A 22,359-nucleotide genomic window follows, 5' to 3' on the forward strand; every position below is an offset into this window, starting at 1 on the left:
TTGCTCCTTCAAGGGGAGTGCAACCCCATTCAGAACCGGTAAAATCTCCTCATCCCGATTGGCTCTCCTACTGACCAACAGTAGCTCCGTCTTATCCGGATTCAATTTCAGTTTGTTAGCCCACATCCAACCCATCACGGCCTCCAGCCCCTGGTTCAGGACATCCACCGCCTCCCTAGGATCAGATGACAAGGAGAGATAGAGCTGAGTGTCATCCGCATATTGCTGACAACTCAGTCCAAAACCCCGGATGACCTCTCCCAGCGGCTTCATGTAGATGTTAAACAGATGTTAAATTTTAGAGGATGAATACAACTGAAGGAAGCCGGGGCGGGTGTGCAGCTGGAGGAGTCAGTCATGTGACTTGCCTCTGCCCCCCCCCCAGGCAATGGGCCCCCAGACAACTGTCTCCCCTTGCCCTATTATAGTTACGCCCTTGTATATACCGCCCCAAACCTACATCTTCTGGGCATGAAGATAGTGATGTCCTAAACACAAAACATGAGATCATTTCCATGTATCTGGCAACGGCTCAGCAAAGAAAAGACATTGGTTGATTGTCTGTACTATGAGGTCATATTTCTGATAGCAGCTCTACCGGCAGGCATGAAGATGCCTACTTGAAAGTAGCCCAAGGTCACAGCCTGGTACAGTTGTTTGTTTGCTGGACTAAGACCCTCCTTAATCCTAGTCCAATAAATAAACTATCATATACCAGGCTATGACCTTGGCCACTTCCAATAGGCATCTTCATGCCAGCAGGTAGAGGAGATCTGGGTTCAAATCCCCATTCAGCCATGAAACTAGCTGGGTGACTCTGGGCCAGTCACTTCTCTCTCAGCCTAGCCTACTTCACAGGGTTGTTGTGAAAGAGAAACTCAAGTATGTAGTACACCGCTCTGGGCTCCTTGGAGGAAGAGCGGGATATACATGTAATAATAATAATAATAATAATAATAATAATAATAACAACCATGTACACCATCCTAATATGTTTGGAGTAAAGATGGTATTAAAACATCAAAATTTAATAGTAAGAATATTTCTGTATCCTGGGAGTGCTGCTAATCCTCCAGGATTAACCTGGAGTCTTCAGAAATCAATAGCAACTGGAAGATTATTGGAAACAATTCTAAATATTTTAATGGATCCATATATGGAAAAAATGGCCAACAAATGGAACAAAAATTGGAAGAACAAGCTCCAGCCAGAGCCAGCAGGCAGCCCGACCTTTGCGACGAGTCAGGACGAATGGCCCATCTAGCCCAAGATTCTGCAGCATATTCTCACGACGGTCTCGGGCTTTTGCGCTCCTACCCGACATGCAACGGGGCTGAGAAAGGGCTGCTTCTCCGCACTGGACTTCCGCCTATAGCCACGTGCAGGGGAAGTAATCTTTTCCGCCTGCAGTCACGTGAACAGTGTTTTGTTTCGGCTTCGCTTTCCTTCCAAGGAGGGTCAAGCGCCTTCCTCTCTCCCGGCCGCCTGCAAGGGGGCAAAAGAGCCGCCTTTGCCTAGCTCCCGGGATGGCGCTGCGGCTGTGCTGGCGCTGCGGCTCCTTCGGGCTGCGCTTGGGGCTCATTGGCGCGCCTCCTGCACCCTCCGCCTCCCTCTCTCGGGCCCTCCGCCCGCCGCAGCCTCCTCCGCCCTGGCCGGCTCTGAGGTGAGTTGGCATAAAGGGTGGGAGGGAGAGGCTTGGCAGGGGCTGCCATTGGGTGCCTGCCTGAGTCCCGCCCCCTCTGTGGTCATTGGCTCCTGGAACTTGGGGGTTCTCCTCCCCTCATAACCCAGGGATGGCCATCTTGAGGCTCCCCAGCTGTTGGACTACAACTCCCATCGTCCACAGCTGCAGTTTTTTGAAGCTGGGTCTGATGGGAGTTGTAATTCAACTGCAGCTGGAGATCCTCAGGCCGGCCACCTCATCATAGCCCCTCAGCCCCAGAGAGAAGATGTTTGGCCAGGGCCACCCAGAGGATTATGGAGCCTTCTTAGTGCACACATGTATTAACTAAAAGAATGAATGCATGTGTGCACAAGTTGCGGGGGTGGGCATATGTGAGAATTCTTGCATGGATGATTCTCACATGTAGCTTTATCTTGGTCTGCTCGGGGACTACATTTTATTTTATTCTTTTATTTATTGCTAGATAGATTTATATACTGCCTTCCATTAAAACAATCTCAAGGTGGTTCATTAAAAGAATGTAGAAATACACTTTGTAATGCACTGTCATTTTATATTCTGATAAATCACTCCCCTCCTTTTTAAGAGAAATGTTAACCAAAATACCAAGAGTTCTGTTGAACAATGTGGTAGGTGGGGTAGAGATTAATAGTATGCATAGGAGTGGAGGCAGGCCCCCTTGCTTTGTGTGGACCTGGGGCAGATTTCCCCAGTTGCCCCTCCCTCTGGGCAGCCCTGTGTTTGGCTCAGGCCTGGAGAAGCAGATTGTGAGCCAGAGACCCTGAAGGGGTGTGATGGACTAAACTAGTTCAGATCATGGGGTGTGTATGTGTCATATTTTAAAATGCTACCCTAGATAGAAAGCTTATCTCATGTGGTGAAACTAACCCTTCCGGGAGAGGGCTGTACAAAGTGTTTCTCCCAGATATGCCCGTTTATCTTATGCAGGGAGCTCTTGACACTCCATAATGTTACCATCTCATTCTGCATAATGGGGAAGAATAGCTCAAATACACTGGCGGATTGGGTGAAGTTTCACTTGAACAGGCTGAAATTGGCTCTTGCTTCCAAATAAACATACTTAAAATTGTAACCCTTATTCTTGCTCCAGTGATTAGTGAGAGGTGAGTCGGCTAGAGTGGCTCTCATTGCTTTCTTCTGGCATGGCTCTTGTGCTGAAGTCAGGACAGGAGCCTGAATTAGGATGGCCATATTGTGGCTTTCCAAATCCGGGAGCCTAATTTGCATATTATGTAAATTGGCTTGAAAATAATTTTTGAGCAGAATAGTGACTACATGTTTTGCTCCATAACTCCTCCTCTACAAGGGCTAGAGCTTAGCTTTTTTCTCTCTCTCTCTTTCTTCCCCTTAAATGAAAACTGAAATCTGGGTGAATCTGGGTGGGCTAAGCAATCTGAGTGAGATGCTTAAAATCTGGGTGAAACCCGAAATTCCAGGGGGCATGACAACTCTAGCCTGAAGGGACACAGACACTGACTTTCTGCTTATCATGTAGCTATTTTTATTTATTGTTGTTGTTACATTTATATACCGCCTTTCATTAAAAACAATCCCAAGGCGGTATATACCTATTAAAGGTATAAGAGCTCTGCCATACAAAAAAGATGGCAATACTGGCTGATGAAAACCAAAATGTCAGGTTTACTAGCTGTGTGTGGAGGGGTGGCTGCATTTTGTTGTCTTGGCTGTTTCCTACCCAATATACTCATAATCTTCTAGATCATCTAGTTCTGGATGTGATGTTGCATCTATTTTGGCTAAGGTATTTACAGTACTAACCATTATTGCCTCTCATGCAGTGGGCTATAATCTCCACCTTATCAATACAGGAGCTGTCAGCTGGGGCAATTTTGGGAAGGGTATATATGCAGAAGATCCCAGGGTTCAATTTGTGGCATTTCCAGGTAGGGCTGGGAAAGACCCTTGTCTGAAACCCTGGTGCCAGTCAGTGTAAACAATTCTGTGTTAGATGGATTAATGGTCTGACTCAGTTGGAAGCAGCTCCCTATATTCAATGAAGCTGTTCACATGAGCAGCCTTGCCTGGGTTTGGCTGCCCCTGTGAAGTGCCAGGATCGGGGCCAATCATGGTGCTTCCTGCCCTGCAAGCCTGAGTTTTTAACCTGGGTTAAAGGGTGCAGTATGGGGTCATGTATTCATATTAATTGGGCCTAGAGTGCCCGACTCACAGGAGAATCCCCCAATGCACCACGCTGTTCACATGGTGCATTTTGGGGTTCTTGGAGGCCGGGACTCATTTTCCTGGCCTCCAGTAATCTGCACTGCTCGGAGCAGCACGGATGGTGTGGGCATGTGACAACGCATTGAAGAGGAGATATCTCCTGGGAAGAAGCTAAGTTCATCCCTGCCTTCCCGCCCCCTCCCTTCCCCTCTCATGGTCGTGTGTATAACCTTAATGTGTACGATAGGGTCAAGACCTAACAATGTCACAGCAATGAGTATTGGTGGGGTCAAGACTTTTTTTAAAAAAAATTATTAAAAAGTGGTTATTTTGGTTGTGGCTAACAGTTCTAACAGACTGAAAAATAATAACAGGTGGCCATTCTGCCTACAAATGCTAGCCTTGGTTTGTAAGAGAGGAATAATCTCAGCAGAAGGAAAATACAATGATGTATCTGGTTATAAGTGATAGTCCAAAATTCTAACTCAAGGTCTTGCTAGTATGCATATTTATTTAAATGTAATTGATAGGTTAAGACTATTAATCAGTTAAACATTTCTAAAAGTTGACCGTTCTGATTGTTAGAACTTAATGTGCTGCTAGAACTGTACTACTTACTTGCCACTTACATTACATTACACTTGGAAGTTTCCATCATGGTCACAAACTCTACAAAACAGTGTAACCTAATTATAACTCCCAAGTGCCACTCCTGTAAGAAATACTTGTCCATTGCATTTGTGTGTTTTCTAGACAACAGAGTTTCACCTTTATTCTTCCAACTGCAGAAATTTAAAACAGTACTGTAGTGTGATACAGTTAATCAAGAACAGCATCTGTTCAAGAAGGTATTTATTGTGCTTGTATAGAACTTAGGCTTTACAAAAGACTTGCAACTATGTTTCGGTCTGTGTGCTTTAGTAGCTGTTAGAAATGGACAAAATTGTGCACATATTTCATCTACACTTTTCACAGATTTCCATGGAACTTTGTTTCCATCTTACTGTATTGTTGTTAATACAGCACATAGTAACTTAAATAGCTGTGCAGTTAGACAATGCATCAGTCAGATGCAGCTGGTCCCCACAGCAGTGTTGTTGGCCGTCAAAGCTTTATCTCCCCCTTTGTGGCCCTAAAGGGCATAAAAGACTTAAGTAATAATAGTGCTCAGACTTGCATGGATTTCTCTTTGTTTCAGACCTCTGGTGTATCAATTCTCTACAAAAGCAAATTCCAAAACTCTCCTCTCTGTCTTGGTCTCAAAAGTTAAATGCGCAAATGAGAAGTATGAAAGGTTTTTGGAAAGAACATTCCCAGGTTTCTACCAGATCTATTCAACCTTTTTGAAAGGTGGGTCTTCACTTGAAGAAATAAGGGCAGATAGTAAAACAGTTATGTTAATTTCATGATTTCAGCAATAAAATGATGCTAGAACAAATTTTCTTTTTTTTGTCCACTGAATCAAATAGAATTTTCATATTTAACCCGGCCCTATGTGAGGACTCCTTTTCTCCTTGCTTAGATATTGGGATCTGTCTCCTGTATAAAGGTGGTGGTGGTGGCAGCAGCAGCAGCAGCTAGAGGCCTGCTGCCTATGTTACAGTAACAGTATTTTAAAACCCACCTGTTTAGAGAAGATATTTAAACTCTTTCAACTATAGTCTGATGGGTTTTAAATTATATTTTTATTATTACTTTGGTTTGTTTTAATTGATTTTATTCTATGCTCTGTGTTGTTTTAAATTTTACTAGCTGAACCTCTCTCTGCTGCCCACCCTCCCGTGCTTCACATCCTTCCTTTTGACCAGCAGGTGGGCCAGATAGGGAGGCTGTGCTGCCCTTTCCACCACCTACTCGGCCGTTCTCGCCCTCCCCCAGGCTGCCGTTTTCCTTTTGCCCTCCCTACCTGTTGGCCACCACTGGGCCAGTCTCCTGGCCAGCAGCTTTTTTCCCCCCACTGCCCATCCCCATTGCTATCCGGCAGCTGCTTGCAAACTCTCGCGAGAGCTGCCACACATAGGATTAGCCACGGGTATGTCTTAGTGAATTCTATTTATAGATATTAAATTTACTGTTGTGAGCTACCCCAAGCGGTATTATACTGGTGGGGCATAATATTTGAGGAAGCAAGTTATGGTGGCAATGATAACATCTGTGATACCATCCATGTGCAGACAGTTTAATCTGAGACAGGAAGGGAAGGAAGGCAATGTACAACCAGCATTAAGCTTCTGGGTGGGTGCAGCTCTGTCTGCATCTAGCCAAATCATGCTTGTTGAAAGAAATGGCAAGTAAAGAATTAAAGTGAACTTTTGTGGAGGAAGTAAGCAGGTTTTACAGAGTGATTCAAGAGGAAGAAGTGGTACTGTGCTCAAGTACAAGAGGGGTAGCAAGAGAGAGAGGGCGAAGTTGGTTTTGGAATTAGGTGACTTTGTAACCTATGCTTCCTCCAAAGAGCCCAGGATGGTGGAGGAATTATGCCACTTTATCCTCAATATCCTTGAGACAGAATAGCCTGATGGGCTTGCTTAAGGCTGCCAGTGCGCTTCATGGCTTGCTTTGAATCTAGGTTTCCTACATGGAAACTTGGTTTAAAAGCTAGAGGACCGGAACACTATCTTCAGGGAACTCTGTCCATGCTGACGTCTGCTGTGGAACTCTGCACATTGTAGATGATGCTTGGAGAAGTACTAGTTTGGCCTAGTGGGGACAATCAATGTCCCACAGAACGGAGAGTATACCCTGGAACATACCCAGCATTCCTCCATGACTATAAATTGCAGGGGAAGAGTAGCAGTAATGTGCAAGCTGTGTTTCAGGAGACCTTGTCTACCATTACTGATCTTCTCGGTAGGAATGCCTGCTAAGCATCCAAGAACGCTTGAGTTCCCCCAAACCACTGTTTTGACTCAAGGGGTCTTCAGATATCACCTTGGACGGCACCAGCTTTCTCCCCCTGACTTGTAGGGATTAAGCTTGGCCCTTATCCCATGGCCATAGGTGAGGTCACAGGAAATACATGGTGTCTGCAGAGTGGCTTGAGAACCACTGCTGCAGCCACTATGCCATATCGGTGCCTGAGAGTTGTAGGGCTGAAGGAAGCACTGGTTTTATTGGGCAAGGCTGCAAGCAAACAGCTGAAGTATAGAACAGGACAGGGTTGTGAAGAACCTGCCAGTGCCAAGGCTTCTCATTTAATGCCTTGACACTGTTAAGGCAGCCAGCAAAATTATGTTGGTGTTTCACAGAAAGAAAAGGATGAAGTGGAAGTAGGAGAGCCAAAGTTGGCCATGAAGAAGTCAGTCAAGGCAAGGGACTGGAACATTCTGTCTGAGAGACAGACATAATGGGCATCTTGGTGCTGATTCATACTGTAGTCCTCTGAATTCAGACAAAGGGGGCAGGGAGAAAGGCTGGGGAGGACTTGGGTGTGGGGCCAGGGGGTCATGAAGAATGCAGTTCTTGCTCTGAAGATATCTATTTATTTTGCACAGGGATATGCGTATTCTATTCAGAAGCAAAAGAAATAAGAAGAATAAAGGCAAACATGTCACGTAAAAATATCCAGTTTTATCAACTTCCGTACAGGGAGATGGAGAGACTAAGACAGGTTAGTTTTGACTCTAAGCTTTTGGTTTCTTCCTGAATTCCTAAAAATGTGTAATGTTTGAATTGCTCTGGGTCAGAAGTGTGTGGTGGTGGTGTTGTTTTGTTGGGGTTCTTTTTGGCAGTCTGTGTTTTACACCATAGGAGGAGTCCAGCTAAAAAACTTAGCAGCCTTCTGTGCCTGTACGTTGTGGGGGAGCTACAAGAGCATCAGACCAAGATGCCAAGGGCAGGGGGACTAACTTGTCGGGGAAATACTTGGAAGCAAACGGGGAAATACTTGGAAGCAAACTTGTCCAGTTTGGTATGATGTTGAATTTGCTGCAGTTGGTTCTGTTCTGTGACAATATGATTCTGATTGTCTGCTCCCGTGTTAGGATCTTGTACTGGGGTTTCTGTTCAATTGAGTTATGTTGGGACAATTTCTATAATGCTCCAAACCTCTTTCTCTCGGTGGTTTGCAACAACATAAAACAGATTAAAAACAAAAACCTTAAAACTACAATCCCAGTTAAAAAGCCTGGGTGAAAAAATAAGTCTTCAGAGACTTTTGAAAAGATATCAGAGATGGGGAAGCTCTTATATCAGCAGGGAATGTAGAAAAGAGTCCCGTGGCAGCAACAGAGAAGGTCTGTCCCTGCGTAGCCACCCGATGAGCTGGTGGCAACTGCACACAAACCTCTCCAGGTGATCTTAATGGATGATGGGGCTAATAGCAAAGAAGACATTTTCTTAAATACCCAGGGCCTAAGCTGTTTATGGCTCTATAGGTTATAACCAACACTTTTCCCTGGAAACATATTGGTAGCTAGTGTAGCTCTTTTAGTATAGGAGTAATAGGGTCTCTCCAAGATGACCCAGAGACCAACCTGTACCAACTGCAGTTTTCAGAATATGTACAAAGGCAGCCCCACATAGAATGCTTTGCTATAGTCAAGTCTGGAGGTTACCAGCATATATATCACTGTTCTGAGGTGGTTCATCTCAAGAAACGGACGCAGCTGGCATATCAGCCAAAGCGGATAGAAAGCACTTCTGGTCACTACCTCAACTTGGGATACCAGAGAAAGGTTTGGATCCAGAAGCACACCCAGACTGCCTACCCATTCCTTTTGGACAAGTACGACCCCATCCAGAACTGGCAGATCAGTCTCCCAAGTTCCAACGCTGTACAATAAGTACCTCCATCTTATCTGGATTCGGTCTCAGGTTGTTATCCCTCATCCAGCCCATCACTGCTTTCAGGTAAGCATTTAGGGAGGTTATGTCTTCTCCTGATGATGTTGACATGGAGAATTAGATTTGGGTGTCATCAGCATACTGATAGCACCCTGCACCAAATCTCCTGATGATCTCTCCCAGGAATTTCATATAGATGTTAAAAAGCATTGGAGACAGTATGGAGCCCTGGGGTAACACCATATAAAAGTTCAGGTTTTGAAGGGCAACAGTCTCCAAGGCGGGGAAAAGCTGAAGGCAAGAGAAGAAGAGGACGACCAGCAGCAAGGTGGATGGACTCGATTACGACAGCAATGAATGCACCACTGAGAGACCTTAAAGGCCAAGTTGAAGACAGATCATCCTGGAGAGACTCTATGTGGTCGCTAAGAGTCGACACTGACTTGACGGCACTTAATCAATCAATCAGTCTCCAAGGCACACCATCTGGAATGTGCCTGAGAGGTAGGAGCAGAACTACTTCAAAGGAGTGCCTATCACCCCCCAACCCCTTCAGATGCTCATACTAGGGTTGATGGTATCTAAAGACGCCAAGAGATCCAAAAGGACCAACAGAGTCATACTTCCTCTGAATTCCCCATTGGAGATTATCCATCAGGTCGACCAAGGTGGACTTCACCCCATAACCCGCCCAAAAGTCAGTTTGAAATGGGTCTAGGTAACCAGTTTAATACAAGACTGCCTGGAACTGGGAGGCCATCACCCTCTCAATTACCTTGCCTAACCACAGGAGGTTGGAGACAGGCCTGTAGTTGCTTAACTCGGGGGGTCCAACGCAAGCTTCTTCAGATGAGGTCTAATGATTGCCTCCTTAAGGCAAGGAGGCATCCTGCCCTCCCTCAGAGAAGCATTTATAATCTCTACCAGGCCTCCTACAAAAAAACCCCTGCTAGATAGTATAAGCCATGTTAGACAAGGGTCAAGAAAACAGGTGGTAGGCAGCACCATTCCAAGCACCTTATCCACATCTTCGGGAGTCACAAATTGAAACTGATGCAGCCTAACCACATAAGAGGAGTTGCTGGACACCTCTGCATCAGACACTGCCGTGGTTGTGGGATCTGAGTCTTAAGTCTGCCCGAATACAAGAGAGAGACTACATTTGTACAACCAGGACTGTACATTTGGATAATTTCTCAGGGACATGGCCCAGGGCTTCATGGCTAGTGTAAATGGCAATGGCAAAGAGAAAGCAGCCCTGAAAGATGCCTCTTATCAGACCAAAGTCCTTAGAAATACAGCTAGTAATGAGTGTGTGTCTTATTTTTATTTTTGTTTTTAAAATTCTTGCCAGTTGCTTGAACCGAGTTTGGTTAAAATTCTGCAAATCTCTCCTTATGGGGCAGGAATGGACAAGGATAAGCCCTGGCCTCTGATTTGCAGGATTTCTGAGCAAATACTTCTTCCAATAGGGAAGTCTGCCTCCTTTGTGTCCAGTGCAATATGCAGTTTTGCAGGGTGAGGCTGCACGACATTTACATAGAGGTTGTCATATAGCATCAACACCACAGACAGTAGTGGGTTGCTGTAGATGCACAACAGGCTGGATATGTCACTAAAATTGTCTCTAATATTGCAAATAGATAGATTGATTAAGAGCTGTCAAGTTGGTGTCGACTCTTAGCGACCACACAGATAGAGTCTCTCCAGGATAATCTGTCTTCAACTTGGCCATTATTATTTATTATTATTATTATTATTATTATTATTATTATTATTACATTTATATCCTACTCTTCCTCCAAGGAGCCCAGAGCGGTGTACTACATACTTGAGTTTCTCTTTTACAACAACCCTGTGAAGTAGGTTAGGCTGAGAGAGAAGTGACTGGCCCAGAGTCACCCAGCTAGTTTTATGGCTGAATGGGGATTTAAACTTGGGTCTCCCTGGTCCTAGTCCGGCACTCTAACCACTACAACATGCTGGCTCTAAGAATCGAGAGGAGGAGATTATTATTATTATTACATTTATATCCCACTCTTCCGCCGAGGAGCCCAGAGCAGTGTACTACATACTTAGGTTTCTCTTTCACAACAACCCTGTGAAGTAGGTTAGGCTGAGAGAGAAATGACTGGCCCAGAGTCACCCAGCAAGTATCATGGTTGATTGGGGATTTGAACTCGGGTCTCCCCGGTCCTAGTCCAGCACTCTAAAATAACCACTATACCATGCTGGCTCTTTAAGGTCTCTCAGTGGTGCATTCATTGCAAATATATAGTGCACATAAAATAAGATTATTTTTAAGTTGGTAATTGTCTTAAATTATGCCCAAAGGAACACTTGCAGTTGAATGAGATGCGGGCTGACATCCAGACTAAATTCCTCCGAAGTAGTCCTATTGAAATTAAATAGTCATTTAGAGTAATTTAGTGAGTATCTTAGTCTGGATATCAACCAAGGTTTGCAGCATCATATCTGAATAATAAACTTGGGTGGTTGATTGTTTAAAAGTTTGGAGGTGAAATGGGGCTAGGTAAAAATAAGGTCATGGCTTCTGTATAGTTGGTTGACTCCCTAGATATGTAGGAGTAGATAAGTGTGTAAAAATGTCTTATGAAAACCCTTCCACTCCCTTGAGGCCTATCCCTGCTGCATTGTGTAGCACTAGAGGATCAGGTTTGGGGCTGGCTGCCAGCATTAAATTGCCAGGTACTCGAGGTGTGCATGCATGCATTCGATGGATAGAGAGGAGGAGGCAGAGTGTTGAGAGAGAGAGAGAGAGGCACTGCCTCCTCCTCTCTGTCCATCTAGCTATCTATATATGAGAATGCATGCATACACACCTTGAGTATATGGCATTTGAATACTGGCAGCCAGCCCCAAACCTGATCCTCTAGTGCTGGCAATTGAATGCTGGCACAAAGAAAGGGAAGGAAAATGTGTGTGTATATATGTATGTGTATGTATTTTTCACACACACACATACGTGTGTGTGTGTGTGTGTGTGTGTGAGAGAGAGAGAGAGAGTGAGAGAGAGAGAGAGACATATACCTACATATATGCACACGGACACATTTTCCTTTCTTTGTGAGGCCAGAATGCTGCCACAAGGCTCATGTTTCAGTCTGGCTGGAGCTTTGAACAGGAGCTCTCCTCTCAAGAGTTGGAGATGCATTGCACCACTTTAGAGCAACTCCCACTTGTACTGCTGTATGTTTCTCCAATTTTTTACAGGCTGAAAGTAACTGCCTATAGCTGGACATTAGAATGAGGCTATCTTGAGGATAGAAAATCCAGTGGAGTTCTGTATACAGTATATAGAAGTGGGTTGCTCTTTGTGCTAGGGAGGATTCCCAAGTGGTCTTTATAATTGGACTTGAATTCTTACTTACAAGCTGCTGAGGAAGAGCAGTGGTTGAAATACATTCAGCCAGTACATGGCTGTTTTTACGATTTAATAATCTTTTAATAGCTATTTTCAGAAGACTTTAATAGCATATGAGAATAGGTGTAGTTTCTTGCTTTTGAAAAGTGAATGTGTAAATAAATCATGATTGGAGATGCTAAACGTTGGCAAACACATTGTGCCGACTCTCTCAGTGCTGTAATGCTCCTACAGGAGAAAAAGGTTTTCTTAGTGTGGACAGAAACAAAGCAAAACACTGCCATTTTAACAATTGGCTGTTTCCAAATGAGATGCTAGAAGATCCATGGACAAACATGGAAACACTGGTTGTCACTCCAAGTGCTTGGAGCAGTGAGAAAGTATCCTGCAGCAGTGCCTTGTGCACCACTGGTCCATAAGGTCCCCTGTCTGTGCTCCCCCCCCCACTGGTTGGGGCAGCTCCAGGTTTGCTCCAGGCAGCCCATTTAACCACCTCTTTTTTCTTTTCTTTTTGGTAGTTTCGCAGAGACCTAATCAAGGTCCTTCCTGTTGGGATTCTCTCTCTCCCACCCTTTGCCAACTACCTGGTGTTCTTGCTCATGTAAGTATACCCTTGTGCCTGTTTAGATGAAGGGACCTTGAACTTTGAGATACTTGACTGGTAACCTTGGCGATGTCAGTCAGCAGAAGTGGTGGTTCTGTCTTTGAGTTCTCCCTCCTTCCCCCTCATCTCTTAACATGCACTATTCCTGGCTCTATAATGAAGGGATTGTTACAGTACAGCTGTGTGTTTTAGCAGCAACAAAAATAGACTGCAGAAGAACATTCATGCCTTATTAATCAAAAGCATTTCCAAGCCTGAATTTTCTCAGTCTGTGTGCTTGATTAGTCTTTTTGTGTTGTCTCTTGCTGCCTGTCTCATAAACAGATTGTTCCTACTGGTACCTTCTGTAGAACTCTGGGGTGCCAATCCAGAATGCAGCAGTCTCATGCCCACCTAGGTTTGGAGAATTTCCTTCTCTGCTATTTTCCCCAACAGATCACCTAAACTCCTTTCCCCCTTTTAAAATCCTCAAACAAAAAACAACAACATTTCTTTTTAAAGACTGTTACTTAGAAGAAAATGTGTGCATGTCTGTGAAAGAGATAGCTCTATCTCTGTTTCCAGCCTGCTTTTTCAGCTTGGGAGTCAAAACCAGTTAAGGGGGTGAAATTCACTTGTTTGATGCTTGCTCTTCTAGATTACAGCCCTAGCATGCCATGTGCCTGACAATCTTTCAGTGAGGAATTTAAAAAAGATAAAAGATTATACCACAACTGGAAAATGCTGTATTTACCCATAAGAAATGCTGTATTTAGCCCTGCTGGATCAGGCTCAAGGCCTATCTAGTCCAGCATCCTGTTTCACACAGTGGCCCACCAGATGCCTCTGGGGAGCCCACAGGCAGGAGCTGAGAGCATGCCCTCTCTCCTACTGTTACTCTCCTGCAAATGGTATTCAGAGGCGTCTTGCCTCTGGGGCTGGAGGTGGCCTGTAGCCACCAGACTAGTAACCACCAATAGACCTGTTCTCCATGAATTATTCTAAGCCTTTCTAAAATAATCCAAGCCAGTGGCCATCACCACATCCCACGGCAGAGAATTCCATAGATTAAATATCTAATAATCTTAGATGAGGTTTCCCCCCAGTTCTGTGTGTGTGTGTGTGTGTGTGTGTGTGAGTGTGTGTGTGAGAGAGAGAGAGAGAGAGATTCATATTCTTCTTTCTTTGGGGTAAATACAGATATAACCTGTGTTTAGCTTCTATCTTTTAAGGCATCCTCTTACATTCAGACACCTTCTATTTGGATAAATATGGTATACCTAGCTCCAAAATCCAGCATTAATAAATAATAAGGGTAAAGGAACCAAGGTTACTCAGGCAAAATGTAAAACAAAAAGCCAGCATTTTGTTCTGAAACTCCCCAATGGGTTTTAATAATAATAATAATAAGCAACTTTACTGGAAACAGCCTATATTCTGCGATGATATCTATAACAACAGCAACAACATTGACCATAAAATTCAGCCATCCCAGGTCCTTGGGAAGGACTTGATGTCTGGATAAAACAAACCAGTCAATAACACCTGTCTGACTGTGTAAACAAGAAATAATAATAATAATAATATAAAAATGCAATAAGAGCAAAAGTAGAAAAGTCAACAACAAACAGCAAGTGCCGCCTTTGTAAAGGAGCAGATGAAACAGTGGACCACCTAATCAGCTGTTGTAAAAAGATCGCACAGACTGACTACAAACAAAGGCATGACAAGGTAGCAGGGATGATACACTGGAACATCTGCAAAAAATACAAGCTACCTGTAGCCAAAAATTGGTGGGACCATAAAATGGAAAAAGTTGTCGAAAATGAAGATGCAAAAATATTATGGGACTTCCGACTACAAACAGACAAACATCTGCCACACAATACACCAGATATAACTGTAGTTGAGAAGAAAGAAAAACAAGTTAAAATAATCGACATAGCAATACCAGGGGATAGCAGAATAGAAGAAAAAGAAATAGAAAAAATCACAAAATACAAAGATCTACAAATTGAAATTGAAAGGCTGTGGCAGAAAAAGACCAAAATAATCTCAGTGGTAATTGCACCCTAGGTACAATTCCAAAACAACCTGAAGAGCACCTCAACACCATAGGGGCCCACAGAAATCACCATCAGCGGAACAGCCTATATTTTGCAACAATATCTATAATAACCAACAGTACTGATGATAAAATTCAGCCATCCCAGGTCCTTGGGAAGGACTCGATGTCTGGATAAAACAAACCAGTCAATAACACCTATCTGTCTGTGTAAACAAGAAATAATAATAATAATTCGATTTCTATACTGCCCCTCCAAAAATGGCTCAAGGCGGTTTACATAGAGAAATAACAAACAAATAAGATGGAACCCTGTCCCCAAAGGGCTCACATTCTAAAAAGAAACACAAGATAGACACCAGCAACAGTCACTGGAAGTACTGTGCTGGGGGTGGATAGGGCCAGTTACTCTCCCCCTGCTAAATAAAAGAGAATCACCATGGTAAAAGGTGCCTCTTTGCCCAGTTAGCAGGGGTATTACATATTCTCAAAAGGGCTTCTAGAAACTAACCCTGTTATGTGTTAAATTCATTCATTTTGTTCAAAAGCCAATGCAGATCTTTCAGTAAGGGAGAAATACTATCAGTATGGTGAGCTCCCGTTAAGTCTGACAGCTGTATTTTGAACCAGTTCAAGTTTCAGAACATGAAAGAGAAATGCAGTATTTGCTGTTGGGCATCCTGAGTACGATAGCTTTGGTTTATTTAAAAGCAAGTAAGCAAGTGTTGTTCAGCACTTTCGGCTGTGCAACTAGCTTCTGAATACTTTTCTGGAAGAGAGTCCAGAGGGATTTCCACATCTGAGGCTTGAGCTTCAGTCTGTGCACTCCTGGTTGTCTTTCCCCTTGACTAGCAGAAGCAATCTAAATAGCATACAATAAGCAAAGCTTGAATAATTGATAGAAACTGTAAAATTCAGCTTTTTGGGGTGTAGAATGTGGGATTCCGTGGTACAGTTTTGGATATTCTTTAATGCATAGTACACCTAGCCAGTGGTGGTGTTGTGGGGGGCCCAGGGGGCCCAGGCACCCAATGCTTTGGGGGGTGTCCCAGACCTCCCCCGTCTCACCTTGCCACTGCTGCCGGGATGGTGGCAGAGGAGTTATACAGCACACCCACCAGGGGCGGGGGGCATAGCAACCCAGCCCTCAGTTTGTGAATCTCTTCGGTTGGAAATGCTTCACTTCTTCTGAATGATCTCTCCTTCCCCAGGTATCTGTTCCCAAGGCAGCTCTTGATACGCCACTTCTGGACTCCCGAACAGCAAGCTGAGTTTCTGGACACCTATCACAGCCTGAGGAGGGAGGCATATGCTGATGTGATTGAGGGTTTAATACTTCTCTCTCATATCATAGCTGATCCACAGCTTCAGAAACAGATGCTGGACCTCTGCAAAAAGGTATGCAATTCTTATAGAGCCTCTCTGACCGGAAAGAGGCAATCCCATGTGAGTCTTTCTTGGTCTGTCTCCTTGGAAAGAAGACTCTTTATATCGTGAGAGGACTCATCACTATCCAGTTCATCCCCATCACTCTGTGTTCTGAATACTTTTCAGAATATGGAACAGGGCACTTTTTCAAAGAGGACAAATGTAAACCTCTGAAACCTTCATGAGATGATTTTAAAGGCATTCTAGAGCAGCAGGAGGCAACGTGTGGCTCTCCAGATCTTGAACTAAAACTACCATCATCCCCAGCTGATGATGTGGTTTATGAATAATAAACTACAAATTAGTAGTTTAACCACTACAAAAGCTACAAATACGTTGTAGTTCAGCAACATCTGGAGAGCTACATGTTGCCTACCTCTGTTCTAGAGCTCTGAAGCTGCCCGTATGTAACAATTTTCTAGTAGACCATCCTGGAGGTGTAGGTTCTCCTCATAAGCTGGTAAAGAAAACGACTGGTTGACATTCCTATCTTATTGGCTTACCAGCTTCCCCTGTGGTATGGGCAGAGCACTTTGGAAGGGTATGCCAGCCCACTGATTATTATTATTATTATTATTATTATTATTATTATTATTACATGTATATCCCACTCTTCCTCCAAGGAGCCCAGAGCGGTGCACTACATACTTGAATTTCTCTTTCACAACAACCCTGTGAAGTCGGCTAGGCTGAGAGAGAAGTGACTGGCCCAGAGTCACCCAGCTAGTCTCATGGCTGAATGGGGATTTGAATTCGGGTCTCCCCGGTCCTAGTCCAGCACTCTAACCACTACACCACACTGCTCTCACTGTGATCATAGTTGCTGGCATGAAAACAATACGTCCAGTTAGATATTAGCTAGCAGGACTAGTTTTCTGCAGGATCTTCCATATTCCCTAGCAGACAGTGAAGCTCTTCACACGTGTGTGCAAAACCAGGCTAAGGAAGCCCAGCCCAGTTTTGCACGAGTATGTGTGCCACTGGGATCGGGCCCAATCCCAGCGGTGCCGTGGCGGCAAACCCGCCTATGGAACCATCCTCCAAAATGAGGTTAGGAGAATGAGACGTAAGTTTTGGGTGATATAAAAATTTGTTAAATAAATAAATAACCCACTTCTGTGGTTGTCTGCCAGCCGTGGCTGCTTGTATTCAGGGCTGGCCGACTACGGGGCTCCTGGCCGGCTTTGAGGAGAGAAGGGGAGACCCCCATAATGCACCATGCATTTGCTCTGGGGAGGTGGGACGATGTATCCAGCACCCCGACCCTTGCAGCTACCAGCAGCAACTGGTAATGGTCTGGGTGGGCAATCTGTCCACCTAAAGGAAAGAACTAGATTGCTTGCGGGGAGGTAAGCTTTTTAAGGCTTCCTCTCCACTTGCCCTCTTGCCCTTTCTCACTGTTTGTGAGAAAGGGCTCAGTCTCTCTCTTACCTTCTGTCTTCTATATATTTCTCTTAAACGTACCTGTCGCTAATCCCATGTGTGGCAGCTCTCACGAGAGTTCGCGAGCAGCTGCCGGACTAGTGGCGGGGCCGGCGGGAGCAGGAGGCAGCAGTGGGAGCAGGCGGTGGGCTGGGCTGGCCTGACCCGCGGGAGCAGGAGGTGGCGGGTCGGCGGAGGGTGGGGGAGGCAGCCATGGTGCAGGCCGGAGGCACAGATGCTCTGCGCCCAGCCCACCTTGTATTCTTGGAAAGCATTATGATGCCTTTATCAGCAATGACCTTAATCTTCAAGGTGCAGAAAGGCTTTCACCCAGATGTAATGCAACTTAAAGCTGTGAGAGGCTTGTTTCAGGGGCATCCTTTTGGCATCCACAGGCTCGAGGCTCAGCAAGTGGTAAGTACTCTTCAAGGAACTAAAGGGGATAATAGGCTGTCAACATATATGTCCCTCTAAGAATCATGACCAACTGCCCCATTTCCTGTCTGGTTTTGCTCATCATTATGCTGTAGTGTACTCCAGGAAGGCTTGGAAAAACATAAAACCAAATTTATTTCCAAAGTGCTGCCAATATGGCCCATGGCAGCTTGTGTTGATTGAACCCATGTGCCTTGGCTTTCCTTGTGGGTCCATGCATTCTGCTTTGCTGGATGGTAGGGATGAGACTGAGATAAGGGGGCAAACAGCTGCTTTTTGCCCCACACATTGATCTCGAGAGCAAGGTGGCTTTAAGAATATAAGAACAGCCCTGCTGGATCCAAGGCCTATCTAGTCCAGCATCCTGTTTCACACAGTGGCCCACCAGATCGAAAGCTTTGCTGCTGGTCTGTTGCATTGGTTTTGATTCAACGCTTGTCTCTCCCTCAGAAAACTCTAAGTCACGTCCTTTTCCTGACCCCTCGCCTGCCACCTTTTGTCTTGAGATATCGCCTGCAGAGCCACTTGTCAGAGCTATACCACCTGGACCGAGCCATGCTGAAACTGGGTGTCAGAGAGCTGACTGATGAGGAAGTGCAAGTGGTGAGAGAGAGGATTTGTATATTGTAGGTTTGTAACTGGGATGCACTGTGGTGCCTCCTACTGGCTGGGAACTGGTTGTGCGTCCATCAGCTGTCTGTTGCTTTTAGTGTAGTCCCAGGCAGAACTATACTAAAATAGTTGCAAATGAATGTTTTGAGAATAATAAACCAGTCAATAGCTTGAATTATTATTTATTGCTGTTTGAATTATGTAACTTTAATAGTTCATTTATGAAAGTTACAATTCTTCAGTCCAGAAATACCCTGGTTACATCATATGTTGCGGTATGTCTAGCATTCAATGCTTTTTAAGCAGTTATCAAAGATATCTATTTTAAGAAGCAGGACTTGAACAGTTATAGTATGCTTTGAGATGCTTGTTAAAACTAGCATCCCTATCCAGCAGAATACATGGTGAGATCCTGTTCTGGCAGGATCTTTGGCTTGCCCCTTGTGTGATTTTACTGTACTCCCTCCAGCAACAGTTTCTGAAGTCTCTTGATTTGCAGCTGCAAATCCTTACTTGTCATGATTTGTTTTTAATTTATGTGAGCTGCCAGGAGCGCCATATTCTGAAGTGGAAATGGCTTTTTTAAAGTATACCTTAAGAAAGAAAGAAAAACAGCTCATGTTGGGAAGTATAGGTTCTTTGGGTTTAGTGACTGCTCCCAAAATGAAAGCATCTTTGTGTATGTAAGAGCATGCTTTTTCTCTTATCTTCAACAGGCTTGTTATACACGTGGCTTGAATTCTGTTCACTTCAGCCCATCAGACTGTAGGCTCTGGCTGACCCAGTGGCTAGCACTCTCCTGCTCACTCCAAGGTAAGACTGGCCGAAGTAAGCCAAGGTGGGCTTCTCTTCATGGAGACCTGGCAGAAGCCTCAAGACTTTAGCATGGCTGTGGATCTCTGCTTTAAGGGAGGTATTTAAATGAGTTAATGTGATAAGAGTAATATTCCTAAAGTCTTGAATGAATTGGTTTTATGTCATACTAGACAAAGAGCGAAGGTAGAAAAAGCTTGGATTGATCAAGCCACATGAGCGTTCGGATGTTACATAAGCAAAAGGTGAAAAGTTTGAGTTCAGCAGTCAGTGAGATCTGGGACAAAATCCTTCATGACTGAGAAAGCAAGGGGAAACGTGTCTGCCACGTCTTCTGTAATGTCCGGTCCTAGGTCCTTCAGCAAATGACCCAGGAAACTTAAGAACTCAGAGTAAATAACAGGGGGCCAGCATTCTGTACTGTGGAACGCTGACGTTGGGGAGCCATCGGGCCTGGGAGCAACTCCTCAGGATAGTGCAGTGGTAGGAAGTTGCACACTAACCCTAAAAGTACACGGCACAAGTGTCTGCACACTGTTAGGTCACTGTGCAACTTTGACATCCCCCGTTGCTGCTTTTCATGTTCACAACAGCTCCCTGACTCCAGCATTCCCTAGCACAGAACTCGGCCAGGGAGAAAACGGGTGATCCATGTAAAGCACCAGAAACTCTAGGGAGACTACAGATCACCCCATCTATTTTCCATCTTAAATACAGAGTAGCTTACATCTATTTGTTCTTCTTCCAGTGGCATTCAAGTGCTTTTATAACACCAAATTAACCGGCAAGATGGCTTCTTCCTGCTCTAGAGTGACATTGCTTTTTTCAATCCATCTTAAGACCTAAACAGTGGTAGATATATATCTGACAATATTGTTCAATTGGCATCCTCATCTTTCAACCATTATCCATGTGGCAGTCTGTCACACAGGCTGAGTGAGAAGGGAGAGAGTTTCCTGCTCCTCAAAGTATTGCAGTTTAACTTTTGAGTAGGAGGAGAGGCAGAAGTAACCAAGAGAGAGAAAGGAAGACTGGGTGGTGAGACAAGGGTAGCAAACAACAAACATGAGCAAATGCATATCATTGTTGCCGTCCTCTTCCTCCACTGTAGCAAAACATGACTAGGTATAAGGAGTTCAACCAGTGCTTCAATGAGATGGATTTTGAAGGAAGAGGAATGGCGCTGAATAGAGAGGCCTGGAGCTCCCTCTGGTACGGGAGCAGGGAGATGAGGGGAGTTTAAAGGTGCTGGAAAGTTCAGGGCTGTAGTCTTGGAGGAGTGAAGGTCATGGACAGAGATTAACAGGAAATAAAGGCCAGAGAGCTTCATCTGTAAGGAGGATACATTTGCCATGTGGGAGGGATGTGAACCTATAGGAGGGATTTGTAGAGAGGACACATGGTTAGCGGTGAAGGGTTTTGACAGCTGGGTTTGGGATAGTATTGAGCAGGCTGAGGCATGGCAAAGCAAGACCAGAGAAATGGCAGCTGCAGTTGAGGGAGAAGTGGCCAAGGAGTGCAAATGGGAGGGCAGCATTAGGAAAACGTAATGTTTCAGTTGTGTGTCTTAATACAGCATGGAGAGTGTTCACTGCATGCATGTGCGTACGGACACACCCTCGTTCTTCCCCCTGCTCACTAGTTGTCGCAGTACTGCTTCTGGGCCTCAGAGAAGACCCTCTGCAATACTGAGGGGAGTTTTGTGTTGCATCCATAGCCGTGTCTGCAAATGTAAACTGACCCATCCTTGTCTTTTCAGACTCTGAGGTATCCCTCTTGGCCCATGGCATGGTCTTGCTTTCCAGCAACTACACCTCTTCCTCCAAGGGCTAAGGGCAGCCCCTCCTGGACCACCTCTGAGGAGTTGCTACTACAGTGACTTTTGGCTGAAGCAGAATGGGAATTGGATTTTTACTTCCATTAAGATGGCAAGAGGCCAGGAGGAGGAGCTTTTCCTACCACCACCTCCTCAATGTTAAGTATTGAGACGAAGAACAATCCTCCTAGATGGGGACAAGAACAGCCCAGATGCCGCTAGATAGAGGGGGTGCCTATAAAGTGAACTTCACGGTTCTCTCTCACAGCCCAGTCCACTCACTGCTAGTCTCTAGCACAAAGGGACTTGCCCAAGGTGGTGTTGAATATAGCCGAGAGGACTGGAGAACTGTGACCCTTCCCTGCAGTGATGCCAGCAGGGCCTGACTGCCAGAAAGGCACAGCTCTGAAAGTACTCGAGATCCTGTTAGTGCTTGAAGAACATGCTTTTCTGCTGGAGAGACTTCAGCTCTTGCTCACATGGTTGCCAAGATGAATTCTAGAGAGACACAGATGATGTACAGAACACAGACCTTAACCAAATGGTGGCAAGGGTTACACTTGTACAGACCAGGTTATTTGGTAAATACCCCACTAAGAGCACTTGGCTGTTCACAAATCTTAAATTCCAGTGCAATGCCTAAAGAGGAATGAATGAAGCAGGTCTGGGGAGAGTTTCTGGTGCTTAAAGTAGTCACTGGCAAGAATTCCTGCTTCTAGCATGCAAGGGTTTTTAAAAAAAACAAAAAACTTTGAAGGATGGAGAAGACAGAACTGCCTAAACTACTGGTTGAATTAGTTTTTGTGAAATGCATGAGAGATGTGTAAAATGAATGGAACTTAAACTGTATGGTTTTCAATATGTGAATTATTTAAAAATGGCTAATAAAAGACAATCTTTCCACTGTACTAGGGTTCTGGAACCTTCAAGTGTCCTGCTTGGTCTTCAGTCCTAGTGCTCGCACAATAGAACTGGGCTTGAGGATCTCTGAGGAATGCACTGCTGGGGCAACCAAAGCAACTGGTACCAGAAACAACTTTTGTGGCACACAGGCCGAGGGAACCTGGCCAACAGCACTCTGCCCTGCTTCTTCCTTATACCTAAGGGCTTAGGAATTTCCCTAAGGAAA

The 22,359-nt window shown here is 44.8% G+C and overlaps 1 protein-coding gene across 1 annotated transcript; it reads left to right on the forward strand.

Annotated features, from left to right (window-relative positions):
- The first annotated feature begins 1,359 nt into the window (after positions 1-1,359).
- On the forward strand, positions 1,360-22,138 carry LETMD1 (LETM1 domain containing 1). Its single transcript, XM_053300226.1, has 9 exons — positions 1,360-1,663; positions 5,085-5,236; positions 7,381-7,496; positions 12,575-12,657; positions 15,916-16,102; positions 17,867-17,968; positions 18,440-18,592; positions 19,318-19,414; positions 21,174-22,138. Exons 1-9 carry the CDS (start codon positions 1,527-1,529, stop codon positions 21,245-21,247), a joined length of 1,101 nt encoding a protein of 366 aa, XP_053156201.1. The 5' UTR covers positions 1,360-1,526; the 3' UTR covers positions 21,248-22,138.
- The last annotated feature ends 221 nt before the right edge of the window (positions 22,139-22,359 follow it).

The sequence above is a fragment of the Hemicordylus capensis genome, chromosome 2 (assembly GCF_027244095.1).
Source record: "Hemicordylus capensis ecotype Gifberg chromosome 2, rHemCap1.1.pri, whole genome shotgun sequence".
Classification (NCBI taxonomy): Eukaryota; Metazoa; Chordata; class Lepidosauria; order Squamata; family Cordylidae; genus Hemicordylus; species Hemicordylus capensis.